General features: G+C 46.5%; 1 protein-coding gene across 1 annotated transcript; it reads right to left on the reverse strand.

Annotated features, from left to right (window-relative positions):
• Window positions 1-1,753: 1,753 nt before the first annotated feature.
• On the reverse strand, window positions 1,754-22,062 carry Cdc7 (cell division cycle 7). The gene is given in 22 exon segments (XM_038349138.1): window positions 1,754-2,170; window positions 2,173-2,463; window positions 2,466-2,483; window positions 4,712-4,739; window positions 4,741-4,803; window positions 4,806-4,864; window positions 6,923-6,948; window positions 6,950-6,978; window positions 6,980-7,004; window positions 8,208-8,382; window positions 10,403-10,469; window positions 10,471-10,515; window positions 10,517-10,578; window positions 10,581-10,657; window positions 11,469-11,562; window positions 11,565-11,595; window positions 11,597-11,611; window positions 11,696-11,789; window positions 14,282-14,417; window positions 14,870-14,952; window positions 21,290-21,475; window positions 21,989-22,062. Coding segments are annotated over 21 exon segments (1,572 nt in total). The 5' UTR covers window positions 21,391-21,475; window positions 21,989-22,062; the 3' UTR covers window positions 1,754-2,117.
• Window positions 22,063-22,870: the final 808 nt, after the last annotated feature.

Here is a 22,870-nt window from a genome sequence, read left to right on the forward strand (position 1 = left end):
ACAAGCAGGACACAAGAAAAAAGACTGTCAAATCCTGCCAAGACAGGGAAAGATGGTTTTGAAAAATTCCCTGCCTCTGAAAATCGGCTGTCTGTTACTACTCTAGGCCTTAGCCAAAGTTGTTTGCTCCAATGTTGCAAATGAGACTTTGGGTGATTGCCCAGGTGACCAGTTGTTTCTGTTATTTGTTGTACATTTTTGAAGTTGCTTGATTACACTTCCTGCTTACTCAAGTAATATTATTTCCCTTCTCGGTCTTCATGGGGTTGAAGACTAGATAGTTGTAGTTTACTTTCCTCTCATGACTTGGCCTGAGTTATTTATTATCTAAAACTTAAACTCATTAGGATAGGATAATTATTGAAACATTTATTACATGTTCCTTGATATTGCGTATGCTGGCTGTAATTCTAATTTTTATACCTGTTATTGTTCTTATTGTATGTAACTTTGTGTTAGGCTTAGAACTTTCTTATTTAAACAAAAGGGGGAGATGCTGTAGGAATTCCTACTGCCAGTAGCCTTTAAGTTACCCATAAACTTGGGTGTGGTCTCTTATACTATATATGCCGACTCTGGGATTCATTGCTGTTCCCCATCCCAGCAGAGGGACTGTGATCTGTGAGTCTACCCCTAAACATATAACCCTCTATTATACTCAATTCTGAGCTAGTGTGGGGTTTCTTTTAAGCGTCCTTCTTCATAAGGTCTCACTATACAACCCTTGATAGCCTGGAATTCATTATCCAGGTGAGGCTGGCTTTGAACTTAGAGATCTGTCTGCCTTTGCCTGCCGAGTGCTGGGATTAAAGGTGTGTACCACAATATCTGGCTGAGAAAGAAAAATGTAAAGCTGTTCCTTTTTATCCCCCCTCCTCCCTATTCTTCTTTGGCTCTCTCCATGGCTCAAGCAACCTGGAGACTATAGCACACACCACACTTGTCCAACTCAAGCAACCTGAGAAGACTATAGCACCACACCCAACATGTGTTTGACTCAAGTTACCTGAGCAGAGTACAGCACACACACCACTTTGTTGGCTCAAGTAACCTGGGTAGACTGTAGACACTTACCACATATGCCTGGTTAAGTTTACCATTCTTTAAAGTAGTCTGACATAAATATTTAAAAGGAAATGTTTATTATTAAATACATATCCCCAAAACATTCACATTAAAAAAAATACACACAAGGACAAAATGTATATAAATGCTGATCAGTGCTCAAAACAGGATGAGTTTTCTGAGTGAGTGACAGCTCCCTAGAACCTGAGATTATCCAAGGGGACTCCTCAGCAAGTCTACCCTTCCAACCCCTGGGAAGCCTGGCAGGCTATCAGACACAGAGCAGTTTTTAATGTAAAAAACGCACAAATTGCTGTGCAAGTCCTTAACTGCTTTGTTTACTTCATTATCCTTCTTCCCAATCCACCTGAGACTCCAGTAACTATTCCTCTCTGAGCAAGGTCAGCTTAGAACAGAAACAGAGATCTGGATGCTCGCGGCAGACAAAAACCCCCCATACTGTTTCCAGCTGTACGCTCACCTTTCCTTGTGGGCAGATACCTAATTAAATAATAAACTAAGACAGTGTGAAAAAAAAATGGTTGTACAAGGAAAAAAAAGCATTTCCGCCTTATCAACAACATGCACGTCATTAGGCTGTCAATATAGACATGGGCTACACTCGGTAAAGGCACCAGAGACTGCAGCAAGCGCTGTGTAACCCCCCTACATCTCTGTGGTAACTATCTGTGCTTATACACGCACCTACAGGAAAGCCCATGCACAGTACGGACCGCACAGATCTGGAAGCAATCTTTCTTCTTCACTCATTTAGGCCCTGTCATACCCGAGAACTTCATGACCTGTCCCTTGAACCCGTGAACCAGACTAAGGCTGCCCCAGAAGCAGAGAAAACCAGGAACTAAAGCTCGGAACTCTACTTGGTGGTTTAACGCAAAGGTCGTGCCAGGACATTGCTTGCAGTCTGACCCTCAGAGGCAAATACTGTAATTTTAAAATAAGTTATTCATCCCTCCCTGGATTTGGATGCAAACAAGAACCTGTGGTTACCTGCCCCACCTCAGAAGAGACAGCAGTGACAGACAACTGTATCAGGAGCTCATATCTTTAAAGAATGGAGCAATAAGGCTCGCTTCTGCGGTATTCGTGAAGCTGGGTTTAGATCTAGAAGTTTATCAAGCAGGTCATAGTTTGCTTCATCAGGCACTGCGTCCCAGCCTTCCGAGCTGGTAGTACACTCCATGGGATGAGTCTCACAGCCACCACTGTCCCCTCGAACACAGAATCCTTCAAGTGCTGGTGTGGGTCTTTGTACGGGGGAAGACGTGTTCTCTGGAGAAGCACACCCTGGTGGACCAGCTGCTAAATTGGGGGTGTTAGGGTCCAGACCCCTTAGACTCTCACAGAGTTTTCTCAGGTCTTGTGCCGGAACTTCTTGCTACACAAAATTGATTTGCCTAAAGAAAAAAACCAATTACCCGAATTTATCAGAAGCAACTCGTGGTGATTATCTTGTTTGTACAAATGAAGCTTGCCTGAAGATCAGCGGGTGGAGTAGCCACTAGCTCACCCTGTCTGCACAGACAGGGAGTTACATGCTGGGTAGAGAGGAAGTGATGGGGTAGGGGAGACAAGAACTCAGTCTTCTGACTGGGAAGCTGAGTAGGTAAGGTGTGGTTTTGCTTCTTTCATCTCTCTGATCCCTCAGCATTTCCCCCAATATTTGACTCAGGGCTTTTAATAAGACCTATCAGAACTCGTGGTACAGCAACTCATGAGAAACATGTAAGCCACCACATGCCTCACGAATGTATTCACCTTCACAGCTGAAAGTCAGGTTACAAAGTAGGGAAGAGAAAACAGAAAGAAGGGATTTCCTGAGCTGACTGCCACTTCTCCGCATACCTCAGGTATGTTAGGATGTTCTGGTATACACATCTGGCTAAGCTCAAGTCATCCTATGTGTGAGGTCTGTATTCAGAAAGGGCACTTGTTAAGCTTCTGTTAATCAGTGGAGGGTTGTTACTGTGGTAAGGAATGAAACATGTCTGTCTCACCTACAGACTTTGAGCTCCTTCAAGACTCAGATGTTTTTGATCTCCTCAGACCTATGCATTCCTGGTACACACGGGATACTGTCAATGCCTGCTGTGCCAGGACATCCACGTGCTGGTCTAGACGAACCTATCCTGAACAGCAGCCGCCCACCTTCTCCACGCTCTGTCCTTCTCGACTCTACCGTCTGTAGTAGTAATGTTTCCTTGGACTTGGACTTCAGCTCACAATAAACAGTGCCTGGTACCCACCCCAGGCATGCTCATGAACAAACCAGATCTCAGTTTTTTCAAAACCATAAGGGTCAGGCGGGGAGGTAACCAGAGGATACAGCACTTGCTTGCATTGTGTGTGAGGAATCGCTCTCGTTCCCACAATCCACCCAAATGCCTAGTGTAAGTGACGGCAGACGGGAGACCTCTCAGGGCAAACTAGCTTTTAAGGATAGCCATATCATCAATCTGTGCCTCTGTGAATAAGGAGAGCAAGAGGAAGGCTCCTGTGTCAACTTCAGGCCTCCACAAGCAAGCAAGCAAGCGGCCACACGCGTGGCGCACACACACACACACACACACACACACACACCCTGTTTAAAAATATAAATGCCTGTAAAATAACCTGCCACCAGTCTGTTGCCAGAATGGGCAAAATAAGGACAGAAACAGGTCATGGTCAACTATACACTTCCTTATCAGACAGAAATGCAGCTGTAAACCAATGAGGTGAATGCAATAGGTCCCCTTGACGGAGCATACCGATGCCAACAAAGCAATCTTGGTAATAAAAAGCCTCCTTTACATATCCTAATAAATTACTGGACAGGAAAGAGGATGGGTGGGCAGGAATGGAGAAGCCAAGGAAGCGAATGAACACAGACTAAGCTGTGTGAGAATATAACAGGTGAGCCCACTCTTTACTTTTAAAACTCGCTGTTACTAACCCCATCATCCATGTACTCCTCCCCTCTGAGCTGGACTTTACTTTTTGTTTTTGTGTGTGACAATGTGCCCTAAACGAAGGTCGGGTAGTCTTACCTCTCTGCCACCCTGACCCCAGGACTACACATTCCTATTACCTTCCCTATGGCGGTCCTTCCTCCCATGCCAGGAACTTGACGCTTAATAAACAACACATTAGGGGCCGGAGAGATAGCTAGCTCAGCAGTTAAGAGCATTGCCCAAGGGTCCTGAGTTCAATTCCCAGCAACCACATGGGGGCTCACAACCATCTGATGCCCTTTTCTGGCCTTCAGGCATACACAGACAGAATATTGTACACATAATAAATAAATAAATATCTTTAAAAAAAAACAACATATTAAATCTTACTATTAAAAACATTTATATAATAAAAGTCAAATTACAACCAAAGAGTTAAGATTACAAAGCTGACTTCTAGCTGGTTGACGAAGAAATGTAGAGTCCAGCTTTTGGTACCAGAGCCATCAGTGCTCTGTGATACAGCAAATGATTTCATGTTGTAAATAACCATTTTCAAGCAAGTGACAATTTCCTAGGAGTAAATGACTATGAATACCAAGAAAGTATTTGCAAGCATTTTGTAAGGATTTATTTAGCAATTATAGGCGATAATGAAAAGCATCTGTGTTGCTCTAGGACATGAAACTCACCGAAAGCTTTAGCAGCCTGGACAGTTTCCCCTGGACCCTCGGACTGTCATGATCTGAGCCAGGGCAGTTAGGTCGTCGCTGGCCTTGTAAAAACGGGGTACCGCCCACTGGCAGGGATAGCAGGATGACACCCTGCAGACCACATGTCGATCGCTGTGACAGGAAACCCGCGTTAGAAACCTGTGCTCCGCTGTGAGCCTACAGCCATCTACACTGGTGTCTGCGGACCTTTCCTGTGAACTGACAGCATCAACAGAGTCCCCACCCAGTACTTCTGGAACGGCTATCTAAGTTTCAGAGGAGAAACCTTATGTATGTACCACAACTCCAGTTCAACACTCTTCCTGCAAAGTAGTTCTCTCTCTCTTCAACACAGTGGGGGGAATTAGAAACATTCCATCCACTGTGAGTAAATGTACATCACAATAAAATCAGAGGAAATTCAACAACAGCTACATGGGAAGAAACCTGGGTGCTTTTCAGGAATGCACCTTGGTAGTGCAGGGGTTCTCCTTTAGTGAGACACGAGCATTAACACCAGCACAGTGCAACCTTGGGTCTGAGCCCCAGGACCAGGAGGAAAAACACAGCCAGCCTGCCTCAAGCCGCCTCACCACTGTCTGCTCCTCCACCCTGTGCTGAGGTTCCTCAGAATTCTAGTCTCTTCCCTGCATATTTCCCAGCTCCACCACGCACAGCCACAGCTACCATTGATATCTGGTGCTCACCGTGACTCCGTTCCAGCTCCTGCCCTGAGCCTGGGGTCCCCACTCTGCAGGACATTCTGTCTGGATGGTGCCATGAGTCCAGTCTGATCTTTTCCCTGCACACCAGGCTCTCCTTCATTCTCTGTCTGCCCACATCCCTCAGGCTAGTAATTAAGCACACTGGATGCCTTTTTCCCTTCCAGTACCCCAACCAACAACCTACCAAGCTGTGCTTGTCAATTCCGTACCTTCTTCAGCCCCTGTACTAACCCCATCATCCATGTACTCCTCCCCCTCTGAGCTGGACTCTGTAGGACACTAGCCTACAGAAGCTACCTGCTGCAGTCACCTTACAATACAATCCCTACTGTCTGTCCTTGATGGCATCTACGGCCCACAGTCCGAGGAGTTTAACAAGCGCCACCCTGTCTTTCCCGTTGTACTCCAATCATGTCCCATTTCTATTTCACAAAGCAAACACTAGACCCGCGGCTTCCTCTCCTGCGACCGTGCTCTTTCTGCAGAGTCTCAGGTCTTGCTCACTGCCAGTCCCCAGCCCACAGTATTTCCTCCGCAGTCATCTTCCCAAGGGCCCCCCTTTCACACGCCCTCAGTGCCCTCCAGGTCATCACCACGCCCAACCTGCCCCTTGTAACTTGTGAATGTAGCTAGGCAGTCGTGCTCATTTACATGTCACTAGTGTCTCTGGACAGGTTCATAGTGAACGATTTCTTCGAGGGCCACGATCAATGCGAGCAGTGGCATCATCTCGCTCCTCTAACATGGCGTCTCCAGGCCCCACCACCACAACAGGAGGCTCTGCACTTCTGACAGGGTCTTCAAGGCTCTACGACTTCCTGGATTCTAGAAACCTTTCTCTTTTTCAAAGCCTGTTAACTGTTATTGAATTATTTTCATGGTAACAAAATAACTAAAACATGTGTCTGAATCCGGAGCGGTGGTGGCGCACGCCTTTAATCCAGCACTTGGGAGGCAGAGGCAGGCGGATCTCTGTGAGTTCGAGGCCAGCCTGGTCTACAAGAGCTAGTTCCAGGACAGGCTCTAAAAAAGCTGCAGAGAAACCCTGTCTTGAAAAACAAAAAAAAAAAAAAAAAAAAAAAAAAAAAAAACAACAAAAACAACAACAAAAAAAAAACAAAAAAAACATGTGTCTGTGCCACAGAAAGCATTGTGTAGAGACTTCTGAGGTGGAAAGAGAGACGGGTAAGTGCTGCGAGCTAACACTACAGGACTACTGGACAGTGCCCTGCTACAGGGTAGAGTGTGCAGGCTAACGCTACAGGACTACTGGACACCCCCCTGCTACAGGGTAAGTGCTGGACCTAACGCCAACAGGACTACTGGGACACCCTCCCTGCTACAGGCGTCCTTAGGAAAGAGCAGCAGCACAATCAGAAAGAGGACGATGCTGCAGCTGCCAGGACCTCAAGCCTCGGGCATTGGGATAAACCCTCTGGATGACTCCGTACCTCGTGCTACATACCTGTAGTTTGGTTAGGACACTTGTCAGGACTCCGGTGCCCTGAATCCTGGTGTGCCCTGCCCGAGGGGCAACCTGCTGCCGCCTTATGAGGAAAAAAAAAAGACACCTGGTTACATTTAAAATTGAGCTATTAGTGGGGCATGGGGGATACATGCCTTAATCATCCTAGCTTGAGAGACAGAAGCTAGCCTGGTCTACAGATAACAGTTCCAGGATAGCCTGGTCTACACAAACAGAGCTCCAGGCAGCCAGGGCTACATAGAAACCCTGTCCTCAAATAACAAACAAACAAAAACCCCACAAACGTTAACTGTGGAAGTCCAAAAAGTAAGTCTGTAGCCTGAATAATAAAACCCAGAGACAGATATCAGGGTGTCAAGCTAAAGATCAGCAAAGTAAAGCAGCCAGCCACTGGCTCTCACCTCTACCTCAGACTAAAATGGCAATTCTGCCTCCAGGAATCTCAGAATGAGACTGTGTCTGAGAGCTGTCTCCTCCCATCTTATCTTCCTCTCCAGGGCTGGGATTAAAGGTGAACACCACCACTGCCTGGCCTGTATGGCTGGCTAGTGTGGCTGCTTTGCTCTGATCTTCAGGGAAGCTTTATTTATTAAAACACAAATAATATACCACTATATAAGCTACCAAATTAGTTCACATGAATTCTGTCCTGGTGTCAGCAGAAATAAAATTCTCATAAGCACTGAACACTCCCTGTGATAAACATTCTCAATTGACTTTCATTCTCCTCTGCCAACCCCCACACACTGGCGCTATTCCAGATGGATTTCAACACAGTTTTCAAGTATAAAAACAGACAGTAGGTAATAAAAACTGTGATAGAAAAACAAAATACAACAGGAATTCATATAAAAACCCTCTGGTTGGGGGACCTTGAGTTACTGATATACTCACTCACGTGTAGATTTGAGTTAATCGGGAAGAACCTATAAAAACCAAACCTAAAGGAAAAACTTTCCAGGCAGAGAAGAGTAAGAAGCCTTATTTGGTTCTGGTTACTCAACACAGGCAGGAGTAGTAAAATCAACAGAAACAATGACTTCTGCGAGAAATGTCTCCAAGAGCCTCCTCCACCCACCCTTAGTGCATGTGAGAGCAAATGTGTTTTCCAGAGAAAGTGTTTTCATCACACGAATAGTGACGGACCGTAATTTACCAGCCATGTTACTCCCCTGCACCCACTAAACCAAGATCCCCACCAGTCCTTCCCAGTCTAAGCGTGTCTGGCAGCACGCTGTGATCTACAGCACAGCGGAAACCTCACCTCGCCAGGCAAATGCTGCACACTCTGTCTGTCCCGTAGCAGTCGCAGGTCAGCGTGGCCGGGCAGGAACTGGCGGTTTTCCTCACTACGCTAGCCACAGCTTTGGTAGAAATGGCTGCCTTTTTTGTTGCTAGCTTTCTTGAGATTACGTCCACAGTCTTTGATTGCTTATGAGCTACAAAAAAGTTGCATTTTCTATTTTTGTGGTATTTAACATGACACTTTCAAATGCTGGCATGGTAAAAAGCATATCAGAAGCATGAACTTCATTCAAAACTGCTGATGAGGAGCTACAGACTGCATTCAACAGCTGTCTACTAAAATGCTTAAGGCCACTGGGCAGGGTCCTATGTATTAGTAATAGCTGAACTAGGGAGGCTGAGGCAGGATTCCAAGTTCGATGCCAGCCTAGGCTGGGTAGTACAAATTCTGCTTAAAAAAAAAGTCTGGCTTTGTCTAATAACTAAGACTCACTAGTTAGCGTGGCAGATATGACGCTTTACTAGAACATGTCCTGACACACTAGAGAAGCACCTAACTGCACCTACAGTTGCTACTCACCAAGTCTGACTCCACTCACAGCTTTACACGCGTTACACTGCGTCCATCTGGGTGTCCGAGTGCTTGCCGCCAGAGTCCCTAGCTCAGGGCAATGCAACATCACCTGTCCTGAAGGCACATACAGTCTATTAACCTACTGTGTGGGGACTGAGGTGCTGGGAGCTCAGGTGGAGTCTAGCCCTGTTCTGAATGTTCTTCTAGAGAAAGAACAGCAACAGCCAATCAGAATTAAAAACTCCATCAAAAAGCTCGGAAAAGAATTAAAGATAGACTTTTGAGTAAAAAACTACCTTCTGCCAAAGCCAAAGTCTACAGCATGCTCTAGCGCTAACTCTAGCAGATTCCCTGAGCTCGTTGGCGTGAGGCTGACTGACAGTTGAGCTACGAAGCTACATTACTTACTTTCTCTGCGGGCTTCTCATGTGAAATGGAGCTGTGTATATTGAAATTTCTTTCTCCAAAAACAGAGCGCTGGACAGAAAGGCCACAGATCCCTCCTACAATACCAAGGGAAACAGGAAAACAAGGATTACATCTGTAACACTTTCCTGACCAGCGATACTCTGCTCTAGTTTGCAAAGAGTTAAGTGAACAAGGACAGTTTGCAGCCCACGACATGAAGGAGAAATAGCCAGGCAACCTGTAACACCCCACCACGTCATCACCACGTCCACACACACACACACACACACACACACACACACACACACAGCCAGGCAACCTGTAACACCCCACCACGCCATCACCACAGTCCACACACACACACACACACACACACACACACACACACACACACACACACACACATAGCTAGGCAACCTGTACACCCCCACCACGCCATCACCACACACACACACACACACACACACACACACACACACCACACACACACACACAGAGCTAGGCAATCTGTAACACCCCACCACGTCATCACCACAGTCCACACACACACACACACACACACACACAGCCAGGCAAACCTGTAACACCCCACCTACGCCATCCCCACAGTCCACACACACACACACACACACCAACACCAACACACACACAGCCAGGCAACCTGTAACACCCCACCACGCCATCCACCACCAGTCCAACACACACACAACACAACCCACACAGCCAGGCAACCTGTAACACCCCACCACGCCCATCACCACAGTCCACACCCACACACCACAACACACACACACAACACCACACACAGAGCTAGGCAACCTGTAACACCCCCACCACGTCATCACCACAGTCCACAAACACACACACACACACACACACACACAGAGTCCCCCACCACCGAAGTCTCTAAAACCACTTGCACAGATGCTTCACGTTCCTGAGCAGCTAAAATGGAGACAGACACTTGACATTTCCCCCACAATGCTTTTTAAAAAGGAGAGAGGGCATCTACATGTAATAACACATAGGGAATCCCCCCCATTTTATTATATAATGCACTCTATAACTGCAGAGACTGCAGGCAGATAGAGCAGGAAGCCTGAAGCGGAGTAACAATCCTAGTGAGGGGCCCACCAAACCAAACGTGTGACATTTAAAGGTCTGGCCTTCTATCCCCCTCCGGCGGCTGATGGAGAACATACTAAATGTTTGTATTTGAAAATGTAAAAGGCAGAACCTTTCCGTCTTTCCTGGCTTAACGTGAATCTGTGTGTTTGCGTAGGATCTTTTGACGGAGGTTGTTTGCGGGACACTGCTGATCCACATTTTTAGGTGCTGGACGACTTCAGTGATCCCTTGTGTCCAGTGACTCCGTGGTACTTGTTTCGTGAACAACCTTCCTGCTGGCCTCAGACTGAACAAACTTGAGAAGCTCAATTTTTGTGTCATGGGTTCCTTGGGCCAAGCCAAAGTCCACCAACGCATACCTAAGAAGCAGAGTTCAGTATTATCACCTGCTATAGCAATTTAATAACCTTATAACCTTAATAACATCCATTCAAACCATATCAGAAACTGTAATTCACTCCAGAACAGTTAAGAACTTATGATGGGGGACGGGGTGGCTTAAGAGATGGCTCAGCAGTAGGAACACTGCCTGCTCTTCAGAGGACCCAGATTCAATTCCCATCACCCACACGACAGCTAAAACGGTCTGTAATTGCAGTTCCAGGGGATCTGAGTATCAGAAAGGATGAATCCTTTAAGCGCCCAGTCAGTTTAAGCGCCCTCTCTCTTCTTTGGCCCGTGTGGAGACAGACAAGGCAGAGGAGGAGACAGAAGCAGAAGACACACCACCGGGCCATTCAGGAGCGGGAGAGGCTCACAGTGGGCAACCTTGCACTGGAACAAGTATAAAGAAATTAACAAAAACACAGGCTACAGAATTGGTCTTAGTTTCCTGATCAAACTAAGTATGATATTCAGCATAAATACTATTTTCAGCTTGTAACATCTCTTCCATATTTAATCATAAATGCCTTTTGGGGGTTAAAGGGCTCTAAGATCAAAGGGGCTAGAATTCTAAGTTTGTCTCATCTAAGTGCGTATCTCATGATGCACATGTTTATAAAGACAATTTTATTTTTCCTCGTTGCATATCCTCTCCTCTCCCCGGTCACAATAAAAACCTGAACAGAAACACAGTGAGCACTGTGGTTGTTTACATTGTATGTCTAAGAAATGAAACTCCACAAGTGCAAATTCAACTCTCATGTTTGCTGGATTCTTCCTACTTACTTTTTCAAGCGTCTATTATATAAAAAGTTGCTGGGCTTCACATCACGGTGAAACAATACCAAACTGAGAATCCGTTTCAAAGCAATGAAGAGATAAACATATATTCCCGCACTTCTTCAAAGGAAAGCAGAATTCAAAATGTCCTAAAATAGAGTTATGAGCGAAGTCACAAAACTACTTCAGCTAAACATTTAGCTAATCAAAGCTATAAAACTATTGAGACCTACCAGAAATGACTCATGTTCCAGATACGGCATGGCAATAACCACATGGTCATCCTTCCTGAAGCAGTACTTAACGCCCATGACGTGTCCTGCCCCCCTGGTGGGAACGAACGCACATGCACTTTAGAGGGAAGGGCAGAGGCGCTGCAGCTTTATCCCTTAAAAACGATATTAGTTCAGCAACACACATGTGCTTCTACTAGAATATGCAAAAAATCACATTAGGGAATACATATCATTTAACTGACATATAAAAGGTAAATTTTTCAAACAAAAATAGCACCAGTTATAAGCGTTACTATGACAACCCAAAGATGAGAAATCCCGAAGTTTTAAGTGAGGACACGGCAGATAACAAGGCTTATTAGCAGATAAGAGGGGGCAGAATTGACTGTAAGAGCCAGGGGGGACGGAGGGGCTCCAAGGAGACGGTGTCTTCCAGACACCGCAGACTGAAAGCATGTGTGAAGCACACACTAGGCCTGCAAGAGGTTCGAGACCCAGAACTGTGAGGGAAACGGGGGTAAGAAAGGGCTCCCACCCGTAACCAAGAAGCTATCTGCAATTGATATCCCCTTGTAAAGGAAACTATTTGGTTTTCTCCAACCGATCTCACCAGATGTATTAACCACCACTTAAAGGTGGGTGTGCCCAGCAGCAGACTGCCAACATGAAGAAACTCAATTCATTTTTTATAGGCATTTGTCTCATATTGTTTGTTGGGGCTTTTATTTTTTCCGTCTTACTAGCATTTTGTCATGTATTGTGGTTTCTGACCTTGTGTTGTATGGGTGTTGTTTGGGGGGGGTGTGTTTCTCATGATTTCTCTTTCTTTTCACTCATTCAGATGATCCTCCTGCCTCCCAACCCCTAAGATGGAAGTGTGCACCACCGCACCTGGCCCAGTCTGTTCTCTGTTTGACCGTTTGTTTGCTTTCCATACAGAGAAAGGATGTGGAACTGGGTGGATGGGAAAGGCCCCTAAAAGCAACTGGGGGAGGAAGCCATGATGAGTATATATTGTATGAAAAGTTTTCAGTTAAAACAAAACAAAACCCCAAACTTCAGTCTGCCAACACCTCATGAAAAAAGGTTTATCCTCCACCCCCTTCTCACAAATGAGGGAACAAGGCAAAGGAGACACCACCACCCCAAAGTCACGAAAGGAGTTAAGTCTGAAGGTCTGACTGAACCCAGGCAGTCCTTCCTCGGCAGTAGATACTCCTATTCACTGAGCTAGAAGGGACTTTAGAGGGAAGTTATCAGTAGTTAGCAGTAAATTAGGAAACACCAGAGATGGAAGCATCGAAAACACCAGTCAACAAGGCATTAACCACCACACCTTCCAGTGGAAGCCAAGCGAGGGACTGAGAACGCACAGGCAGAAAAGACACCTTTTGTAGCTCAGGTTCTCACGCTATAGTTCAGTCTGGTCTAAAAACCTCAGCGATCCTTCTGCCTTAGCACTGCTGAGATTATCGGCATCGCCCGACTTGGACAATGCCAGTTCAGGAGTAAAATGAAGAAGCTGAGGATGGTATCACGTGTCAGGCTTGAACAACTGAGCAGGCAGATGTAGTGTCTTTTACACACAGGCAGAGGAGAACAATTGCTGGACTGGTTATTTTCTGGCTAGGCAAGACAGATTAAAATTTAGGGGTGTATGTGCACATCTATACATAGACAAATACACATCATCTTGTTCACACATGGAAGCCAATAAAGTGGATCTCACAGGTAGGAAGCAAAAACAGGATCACTAGAGGTCAAGGTTAGTGATAATGGTTATCAAAAACACATCTGGCTTGCCAGCAATAAGGCCTGGGGTTCTGCTGCACAGTAGGGGTGACTATAGTTCAGAGCAATTATTTATACATTTCATCTGAGGTCTGAAATACAAACAAAAATAAATCTTTAAGGAGATAGAATTATAACTGCACCTGATTTTGCTTGTATAAAATTATTTACCATGCTCTATTGAATGTGCAATTATTTTGTGTCTGTTAAGTCAATTATGGTCAACAAAGAGAGCAACAACTGAGTGTGTAGTTCACGTGTGTAGGCAGAAAGTGTGTGGTCAGAAGTGTGTAGGCAACAAGGTGTAGGCAGAAACGACACATGTACATAACTTCCGCGAAACCTGGCGTTAAGGAGAGCTGAGGGGCAGCAGTTGTAACAGACGACGAAGGACAGCTCAGAGCAGGTGGACACTGGTCATCATGTCCGTGTGACGACAGGACTGACCGAGCTGAGTCTAGACGCCGCGGGGAAAAGAGGAGAACACAGGAGGAAAGGCTATCAGTCTGGAGAGGGAGACAGTTCTTCCCCTAAGAACAAGCCCGGGACCATAAGCCAAAGCCAGTATTTGCCAGGAAGGAAGGTTACAAAGAGATATTGGATAAAAACAGGAAGCCCATGCTGGAGCTCAGGAGAAATCCCCTCTAAAGGATTAACGGAAATTTAACCACTGCCAGGCGTGGGCGAAGCACTAGCCAAGAGCAGTGAGGTGACGGGAACTTCAGGCACAACCTCTCATTCCTGCAAACCACAGCCAACCAGTTCCGCTGAAACGCCCCGCGAGTCGCCTACCCCGCAACGGTCAGACACTGAAGCTCTGCGGCAATTCTTACAGGGTGGCTTGTTGGAATTAAGTGTTTCAGCCGCAATTTTCTCTCATGTCCTACTTGCAACTGTGCCGTGGCCAAATAAACAGAGCTGAAGGTGCCTAGAAGCAATTCAGTAGATTTTTTTAGTATTAGGCTTTAAAGATGTAAGGTAAACAATGCTATAAGATTAATATAAATGTCTCAATGGGGGGCTGGAGAGATGGCTCAGAGGGTTCAGAGCACTGCCTGCTCTTCCAAAGGTCCTGAGTTCAATTCCCAGCAACCACATGGTGGCTCACAACCATCTGTAATGGGTCTGGTGCCCTCTTCTGGCATGCAGGCATACAGACAGACAGAATATTGTATACATAATAAATAAACAAACAAATAAATTAAAAGAAATAAAAAATAAATGTCTCAATGGATAAAAGACTAAGTTATGACTTTCTGTTTTACCCTAAATATTTTTTCACTTTCATTCTTTCCAAGAGGGAGAAAATCTGTTCACCATAGCCACTAACATTATCATGATTTCAACAGTTTAACAATGTAAGATATACTCTTAAATTACCTTCTCCGATTTTGTCCTTGATTTTGAACAGACTGACAAGCTGTGGAACAGCTTCACAAAGCTTCTCAATATCTTTTTAATGCCTACAAGAGAAGTAAAAATTTATAGTTAGAAATCAATGAGAGGTATTTAAGGGTTTTGCTGTTGCTCATTTGGTTTGGGACAGGGTCATGCATTACCCCCCCCCCCGGATGTCCTGGAACTCACTCTGTAGACCAGGCTGGCCTTGAACTCACAGAGAGCTTGGGATAAAAGGTGTGCACCACCACTGCCACCAGGCTCAGACAGGGTCTGACTGCTCAGCTTCTACGACTCCTTAGGTTAAAGATAAATCAAGTCAGGTGTGGTAGTGCACGCCTTTAATCCCAGCACTTGGGCAGCAGAGGCAGGCGGATCTCTGTGAGTTCAAGGCCAGCCTGGTCAACAGAGTAAGCTCTAGGAAAGTTACACAGAGAAACCCCTGCCTTGAAAAACCAAAAAAGAATAAATCAATGAAATACATTTAAAGCAAGTAATTAACCACAAAAATGACTAAACATTAAAACCCCCACAGAGTTGCTAAAAAGTTACAAGCTACAAAAGTTACCAGCAGGAAAATAAAAAAGACAGCCCCAAAATCAAACACGGCGATTTCTACAGACTAGAGATACATGGCCAGTACATAGCTGGCCTTTAAGATGAAAATGCTAAGTTTAAAGCAAAGAGACCTAAAGGTGGGCAAGGTGGCCCACGCAGCAGTCCCAGCTACTCAGGCCCCTAAGGCAGGAAGAGCACTGGAGCCCCAGGAGAGAGTGTGATAATACATGCTGCACTTCCAGAGCCCAGACGTGGAAACGAGAGGGTAGGAGTTCAAGGCCAGCCTTAAACACATAGTGAATTTGAGGCCAGACTGTCTCAAACACCCAAAATATATGAATAAAATACAAACAAACATGCAATGCGTGCTGCAGTCACTAGGTGGCACAAGTAAGGGCACACCGCAAGCGTCTTAAAAACAATTTCCTTCACCAAGACCCCAAATCTCCCAGGCTGTCAAAGTGTCGTGCACAGATTGGTCAGTCCATTCTTAGACAGATGGCCTTCTAAGGTCCTCTAGTTTGGGGGTGGAGGGAAGAAACTCATTTAATGTGACCCCCAAAGGTTAACATCATCCTCTGTCTTTGACCCCAGAAAATGTCTAATTTTAACTAAACACAAAAGTATAGCTAACATTAAATAAGCAGTAACATAAAATCGAGTAAATTATCAACACAAAAGAACCCTGTAAGAATTGTCAAATAAGCATGAGCTAGTTTCTCAAAATTATACGCAAAGTGTACGGCATTTCAAAGGTGCTTTCTCACGCCATTACTTTCTCTGTGGTTCTTCTCCCTGCAGCGGTGTGGGCCAGAGCTGAGGGCTCACTAGGCTGGGCTACCCATCCTGCAGCACTTGGTTTCTTGACGCAGCCTTATTATGTAGCTCAGGCTGGTCCCAAGCTTGCAATCCGTTCTTCCTGAATGCTGGGACTCCAGGCCCACATCACTGCTTGGCCCTCAGATCTTCTTAACAGCACTGTAACGTTGGCACAATGACTATCTCGCCAGGCACGGTGGCACACAACTTTAGTCCCCTCACTTAGGAGGCATGAGTTCCCAGCAGCCTGGCCTACACAGGAAGTTTGACGCAGCTAGCTAGGGCGTTGTACAGAGTGAGACCCTGTCTAAATCAGATTCAGAAATCAAGTCGGAGAGGTTACATCATTTGCTCAGGATCAGGGAGGCACCACGACGCTTATACTCACTCACAATCACTACCTTTAAAATGTTCGGCAACGTATATACTCTTTAAAATGAACAAACTCAAGCAACTGAGCTTCTCCAGGAATTTTAGTCTAGTAGAAGAGACAGACTCTTTTGTGTTGTTTTTCTAAGACAGGGTTTCTCTGTGTAGCTGTGGCTGTCCTGGAACTCAGAGATCCACCTGCCTCTGCCTTCCAGTGCTGGGATTTAAACGTGTGCACTGCCACTGCCCAGCCTAGACAGGTTGTGTTCTAGTGTGAAAATGAAAGAGGGCATTTTAAGAAGACAGAACTATGTATGCAGAGACACTGAGAAAGGAAAGAAAGATCGGGGTGAGCAGAGGTCAAATGCAGCAAAGCCGAGAAGGGCAAAGCAGAGAATGTAAGCGAAGGCTACAGAGTTCAAAGCAGAGAAAGGACAAGGAGAAGACAGACTGAAGGGGAAGGAAGGGGAGCAGAGTCCAAGAGCAGTGTCCAGACAGAGGAGACTCCACAGAATTCAACACAGGAGGCAGCGAAACAACCCTGGAGATGGGAGAGTAGGGTCTGTCTTGAGCACAGAGTTCATCTCTGTGAATCTAAGTTTCCTATGCACAGGACTATGTATATCATCATCATCATCATCATCATCATCATCACCACCACCACCATGGTTATTGGAATGCTGAGGACCAAACCTTGTGCACACTAGCACAGCACTCTACCGCTGGGCTACGTCACTAGCTGTTGCTTTATCATCTACAGAATATAAATGTTGGGATAAGAAGGTTCTAATAATATCCATGTCATTTGGGCATTTAGAGGATTAAATAAACGTGTACACACACTTCAGACAAAGCTTGTCACATAGCAAACATCAATGTATGACTATGATAATTCTTACTATTATAGTTACACGGGTGGGGTGGTTGAGACAGGGTGCCTGTTAGCACTGGCTGTCCTGGAGTTTGCTATGTAGACAAAGCCAGCCTCAAACTCAGAGATCCTCCAGTCTCTGCATCCCAAGACCGTGAAAGGCTATGCAGCCACTACCAGCTGTAGGAGCTTGAGAAACATTAATCACTGATCTATCGCTAATATCTAGAAAAGCGCCTGCATATAATGAGTATATAGTGAGCATCCATCACTTGGATGTTCTCAGTCTCACCATAGAGCAATAGTATGGAGTATACTGATTTAATTTCCCATACTTAGGGGATCATGTAGTTTCATACAAGCTGGAATAAATTTTAAAGAATAAAAAGAGAGCAAACCAAGGTAATACCTGCAACCACTGCAAGCATGCACTCAGGCATCCTGTACCCACTGCAAGCATGCACTCGGGCATCCCGTACCCACTGTAATGCACACACTCAGGAATCCTGTACTGTAAGGATGCATTCAGGTACTCAGACCCTCTACTTTAGTTTAACACTATGTGGGAACATTAGATATATAATTTAAATTTTATTCTTTCATCAAATAAATTTTGTCATTAAACTTGGAACCTGTAACTTAAAAACAAGCTTGTCGAAACAACAATAACATTTAATCTAGCCCCACGCCAGGCATTGATGCAGTGCGGCATTTTTCTTAACAGGGAACAACTGAACACGATTCAAACTCTCAACAATAAAAAGGAATGACAGCATATGAAGCAATTAAATTTAAACAGAGCTGCAGATTAGTTAAGTACATAAGAAATGGTCAAGCTATGGACTAATCAAAACAGAGCAGAGGAGCCAGGGTGTTGCTCAGTGGTGCCGTATTGCCCAACAACACAAAACTCTGAATCCAATGTCTAACTGTCAAGATATGTATCCTAGGGCCAGGCAGATGCTCGGTCAGACACTGCTTGCTGTGAAAGTGAGGACCTGAGTCTAATCTCAAAACCCACATCAGAGAGTCAGGCATGGCGGTGTACACAGCAGAGACAGGCAGGCTCTTGAGACACACCTGCCAGCCGCTTAGCCAAACTGGTGTCTCAGGCTGCAGAGACACTGTCTAAAACAGAAAGGTTGGTAGGACTTGGAATGGCTGTCCTCTGGCCTCTACACACGCGTACATCCATGTGTTCTGTCTACATGCATGCACAACTAAAGGACTAGCAAGTGGAAAATGGTGTACTCTGGCTTTCTAATTTCCCTAAAGTTTCTTCAATAAGCATGAGTAATTTGTTCTATTACAAAAATCCAACAATACTTCTCTAAACAAAGAGCTTTGCTATTCACCTGGTATACTAGGTATTTATTTTTTCACATATTTAATAGTGTCAAGCCCCTACTGTGTGCTGGATCCTCTTTGGTACTACACATGCAAAGACAGATTAAAAAGTCCCAAAAAAAAAACTTCAATAAGGAGTTAAGGTAAGGCCCAGGGAATAACTGCTTAATGATCTTACTGACTCATAGTATCTGGATCTTACCCGTATTCCTCTACTAACGCAGCATTTCTGATATGGCTTTCGCGTTTATTAAGAGTCACATTAAAGAACCTCATAAATAAAATTTCAGCATGTTTTACATGGTTTATCATGGGCACTACTTGTAATGCCCCATGTTGGACTGGTTACATAATAGCTACAAAACTTTTGAAACAGGACATAAAAATCACCCCCACTAATTCATCAGATTTTCAGGATATTAGAAAAGGAGGAATTCCTCTGAAAACAATTCTAAAGCCAGATCAGATTCATGCGCTCACACACTCCAGACAGTGAACAGCGTGCAGGAGAGGCCACGCTGAATACAGAACACCAAATGATGCAAGTGCAACTATGCTATGGCGCTGCATGTGTGCTTATTAATTAATAAAGCGGCCGAAAAACGGTCATTCTAGAAACTCAATAAAGGACGGGGAACTAGGGAAGACGGGTGTTTTAGGGTTAACCTGACGCATGTAAAAGGGACGGGAAGCCTGAGAAGGGAGCAGACCAAGCAGGCGCTTAGGTTAAGGAGGTTAACGGCACTGCAGTAGGGAATGGACGAGGGTCTCGAGTTCCGCAGTCAGAAAGCAGCACTGGTCCCCGTAAACAGGGACGCTGACAAAGGCGCTCACTGTGACAATAAACAAGTTCAGTTTTAAGAACTCAAAACTGAGACGCTGTGCTTTTGAAGCCGGTGTTGCGGCTTTTGGGAGTAAACTGTAGAGAACAAATTAGAATCACTGCATCTAGAACACACATTAGAACGGTTGTTTTCTAAGTGCTTAGACCTTGAAGAAAGCACTGTGGGAAACAGACTCTGGTCACAAGACCCTCCTGGCACACCCAGAACACCTTGCTTTATTGGTTCCGCAAACAGTGCACAGTAAGGAATAAGCTGCAGGGGTGTGATGCTTCCTTCAGAAAACAAGGATTAGATCAGGGCTTTGGTGTGAGGAACTTGTGTTAATAATCAATAAAGACGCCTTTGCATGGCTGTTCCTCCCTGCTGTGACAGAGCCTGAAATCCACCTGGAGTGACCCTCTTTCTTTGATTGTTCCATGATAAACAGGACACCCCCACAGCAAATGAAGTGCATACCATAAATTAAGTCAGAATTAGTATCTTTTTGGACAAGTCTAAATTTTCTTAGGACAAAGACAATGGCTATATTTTAAGACTCTTCTGTTTAAAAACATGCATGTTAAATGAACACTACTACATGGGCACCGGGCACAGTGTGTATGAAGAGTCACTGTTTCTGTGGGTGGCCCTGAGACTGGGTGTCAAGTAGCGCGGGCTTGGCTTGAACTCCTGATCCTCAATGCCTCCACCTCCACCTGAGCTTATAGATGTGGACCCCCACACCCGGCTGAAGGGGCACGTTTTAGCTGGTACCCAGCTGAAGAAGGGGGCACATTTTAGCTGGTACCCGGCTGAAGAAGAGGCGCGTTTTAGCTGGTACCCGGCTGAAGAAGGGGTGCGTTTTAGCTGGTACCCTGCTGAAGAAGGGGTGCGTTTTAGCTGGTACCCGGCTGAAGAAGGGGTGCGTTTTAGCCGGTACCCGGCTGAAGAAGGGGTGCGTTTTAGCCGGTACCCGGCTGAAGAAGGGGTGCGTTTTAGCCGGTGCCCGGCCGAAGGGGCGCGTTTTAGCCGGTGCCCGGCCGAAGGGGCACGTTTTAGCCGGTGCCCGGCCGAAGGGGCACGTTTTAGCCGGTGCCCGGCCGAAGGGGCACGTTTTAGCCGGTGCCCGGATACCATATTTTCAATCATCATCTTAAGTAGCAAGCTACAAATCATTCCATTCATGTTTCTATGAATTCTTTTTCTGACTACTTAAGATTCCTTTCCTGACAACTTCTAAAACCAAGCTTTCCCAGGTAAGGCGGGTCTACAAGGGAAGTGCCAGTTTAGGCATCAACAAACACGTTTCCCTAGAGAGTCCTTAATATCTGGACTAAATATTTGTCATCTAAAAGGACAAAGTTGGATTCCAATCCTCTTAAAATGCAACCCAATCCTAAGTCTTGATTTTATGAATCTATGCGACAACACTTGAAATCCTACATAAACATACGACTCAGTTTATGAGTCAGGTGTTTGTGGGTTTTTTGTTTGTATTTCCGAGATTGTAATTCAATTACAGTTCTCCCTTCTCTGCCCTCCCAGTTTTCAACGAATTAGAAAATGCCTAAGAGCCGGCTGGGCGCGCATCGTCCGAATTGGAGCATTAAACACATACCTGAAAGTTTAACATTCTGCTCATATTTTTTTAATGAGTCATCAGAGGGGCTCCTGTCACAGCCCTGCAGAGCAGAAAACGCCACCGGCTCCTCCATCTGAGCGCCCAATGAGGCTTCCACCACACACAAATGGAATGCCAAATGCCAGCTACGGAGACATGGCCACAGGGGAGAGCAGCAGCTGTGAAAACCAGAACACTGTGAGAAAGCAGAACCCTGGACCAGGCACACCGCGCCAACTGCCCTCAACGGAACTAACATTAAAAAAACCACACCGTGCGTCCACCTCCCAGCCTGGAGGGCGGGATGAGCGGGGACTCCAGCGGGCTGCGGTGGAGCCGGCTCAGGCCGGCCTGGACACCCGCCCGCCCGCCGCGGGCTGTGGGGGAGGGACGGCGGTTTGACCCGAGAAGACCCGAGGGGAGAGCGCTCGCCAGGAGGCTGGCCCACGGCCCCGCTCTAACCGGGTGCCGACCGAGCGCCGGGTCTGACCGCAGGGGAATGAATGAAGGGGAGAGCGGAGGGAGAGCACCCCCACGCCAACGGGGAGCTCAGTGCGCAGGCGCACGCACCCCTTCCCGCCGCGGGAGCTCAAAGGAAGGATGCTCGCAGGGCGACCAAGCCTAAATCAGAGGGGAACTCGCCCCCGATCCCTCACAGTGCAGAGCTGGGGAGCAGCCTGTCAGAAACTCACGGTTTAGGAGAGCCCGGACTTGGACGGTCGCGGCCGCCAGGAGCGCCCACCGAGGCGATGCACCAATGCGCCTGCGCGAGTTTTCCCGCGCTGCTTTGAATTGTCATGCGCGCTCCGAAGCGCTCGCTGCCAAGACTCGGCCGGGGGCCGCTGGCGGAAGAGGTGTGGTCTAAGGCCGGCTCGGCGGGTCTGCTGGGGCCGCTCCGGGAGCAAAAGCAATGCCGAACCGTGGAGAGATCCTGAGGTTGGAGAAGGAAGGCCGGGCAAGGGTCCGTCCATGGCGTCGGTCCCAGCCGACACTGGCACTTCTCGGGTCAAAAGGCCCTTAGCTGAGTCCGTTTTACCTTTCTCCACTGAAAACAAAAAGTGTAATTGCTGGTTGGTGGTGGGCAGTGCCCGTCAGTGTATGTGGTTCATTTAGCCATGACAAGCCAGTTTTTAGGGGTTGAGCTAATAACGGCGGTGAACACGGCAGGCAAAAACCATCCCAATCTCGAATCTTTTTAAAATAACCAGTGAAGTGCCTATGTGCGTGGGCGTGGGGCGAACATGCCTGGGATTCCTACCACCCGTTGCATCCTCAGTGATTCTAACTGACCTGGCCACGACCCACTGCCGAGAGCTCGGTCAGGGCGGAGCCCGGAAATCACCCACCCACTCTGTGCTGGCGTTTTGGCTGATCTTGTGCAGGTAACCGCAGCTCCCCAGGCGCCCTGCCTTACCCAGAAGAGAGCATTCCACAGCGCTCCTCACCACCCCCAGATCTTACTGCTTGGGTGACGCCCACCTCCTCTAGACCAGCCTAGCCCCTGCATTCCTACCCTTGCGTCTTTCAGGAAGTTCCCTGGCCCTTGGTCGGGGAGAGGGGGTTGATAAAGACGT

This window comes from Arvicola amphibius, chromosome 1, assembly GCF_903992535.2.
Source record: "Arvicola amphibius chromosome 1, mArvAmp1.2, whole genome shotgun sequence".
Taxonomy (NCBI): domain Eukaryota; kingdom Metazoa; phylum Chordata; class Mammalia; order Rodentia; family Cricetidae; genus Arvicola; species Arvicola amphibius.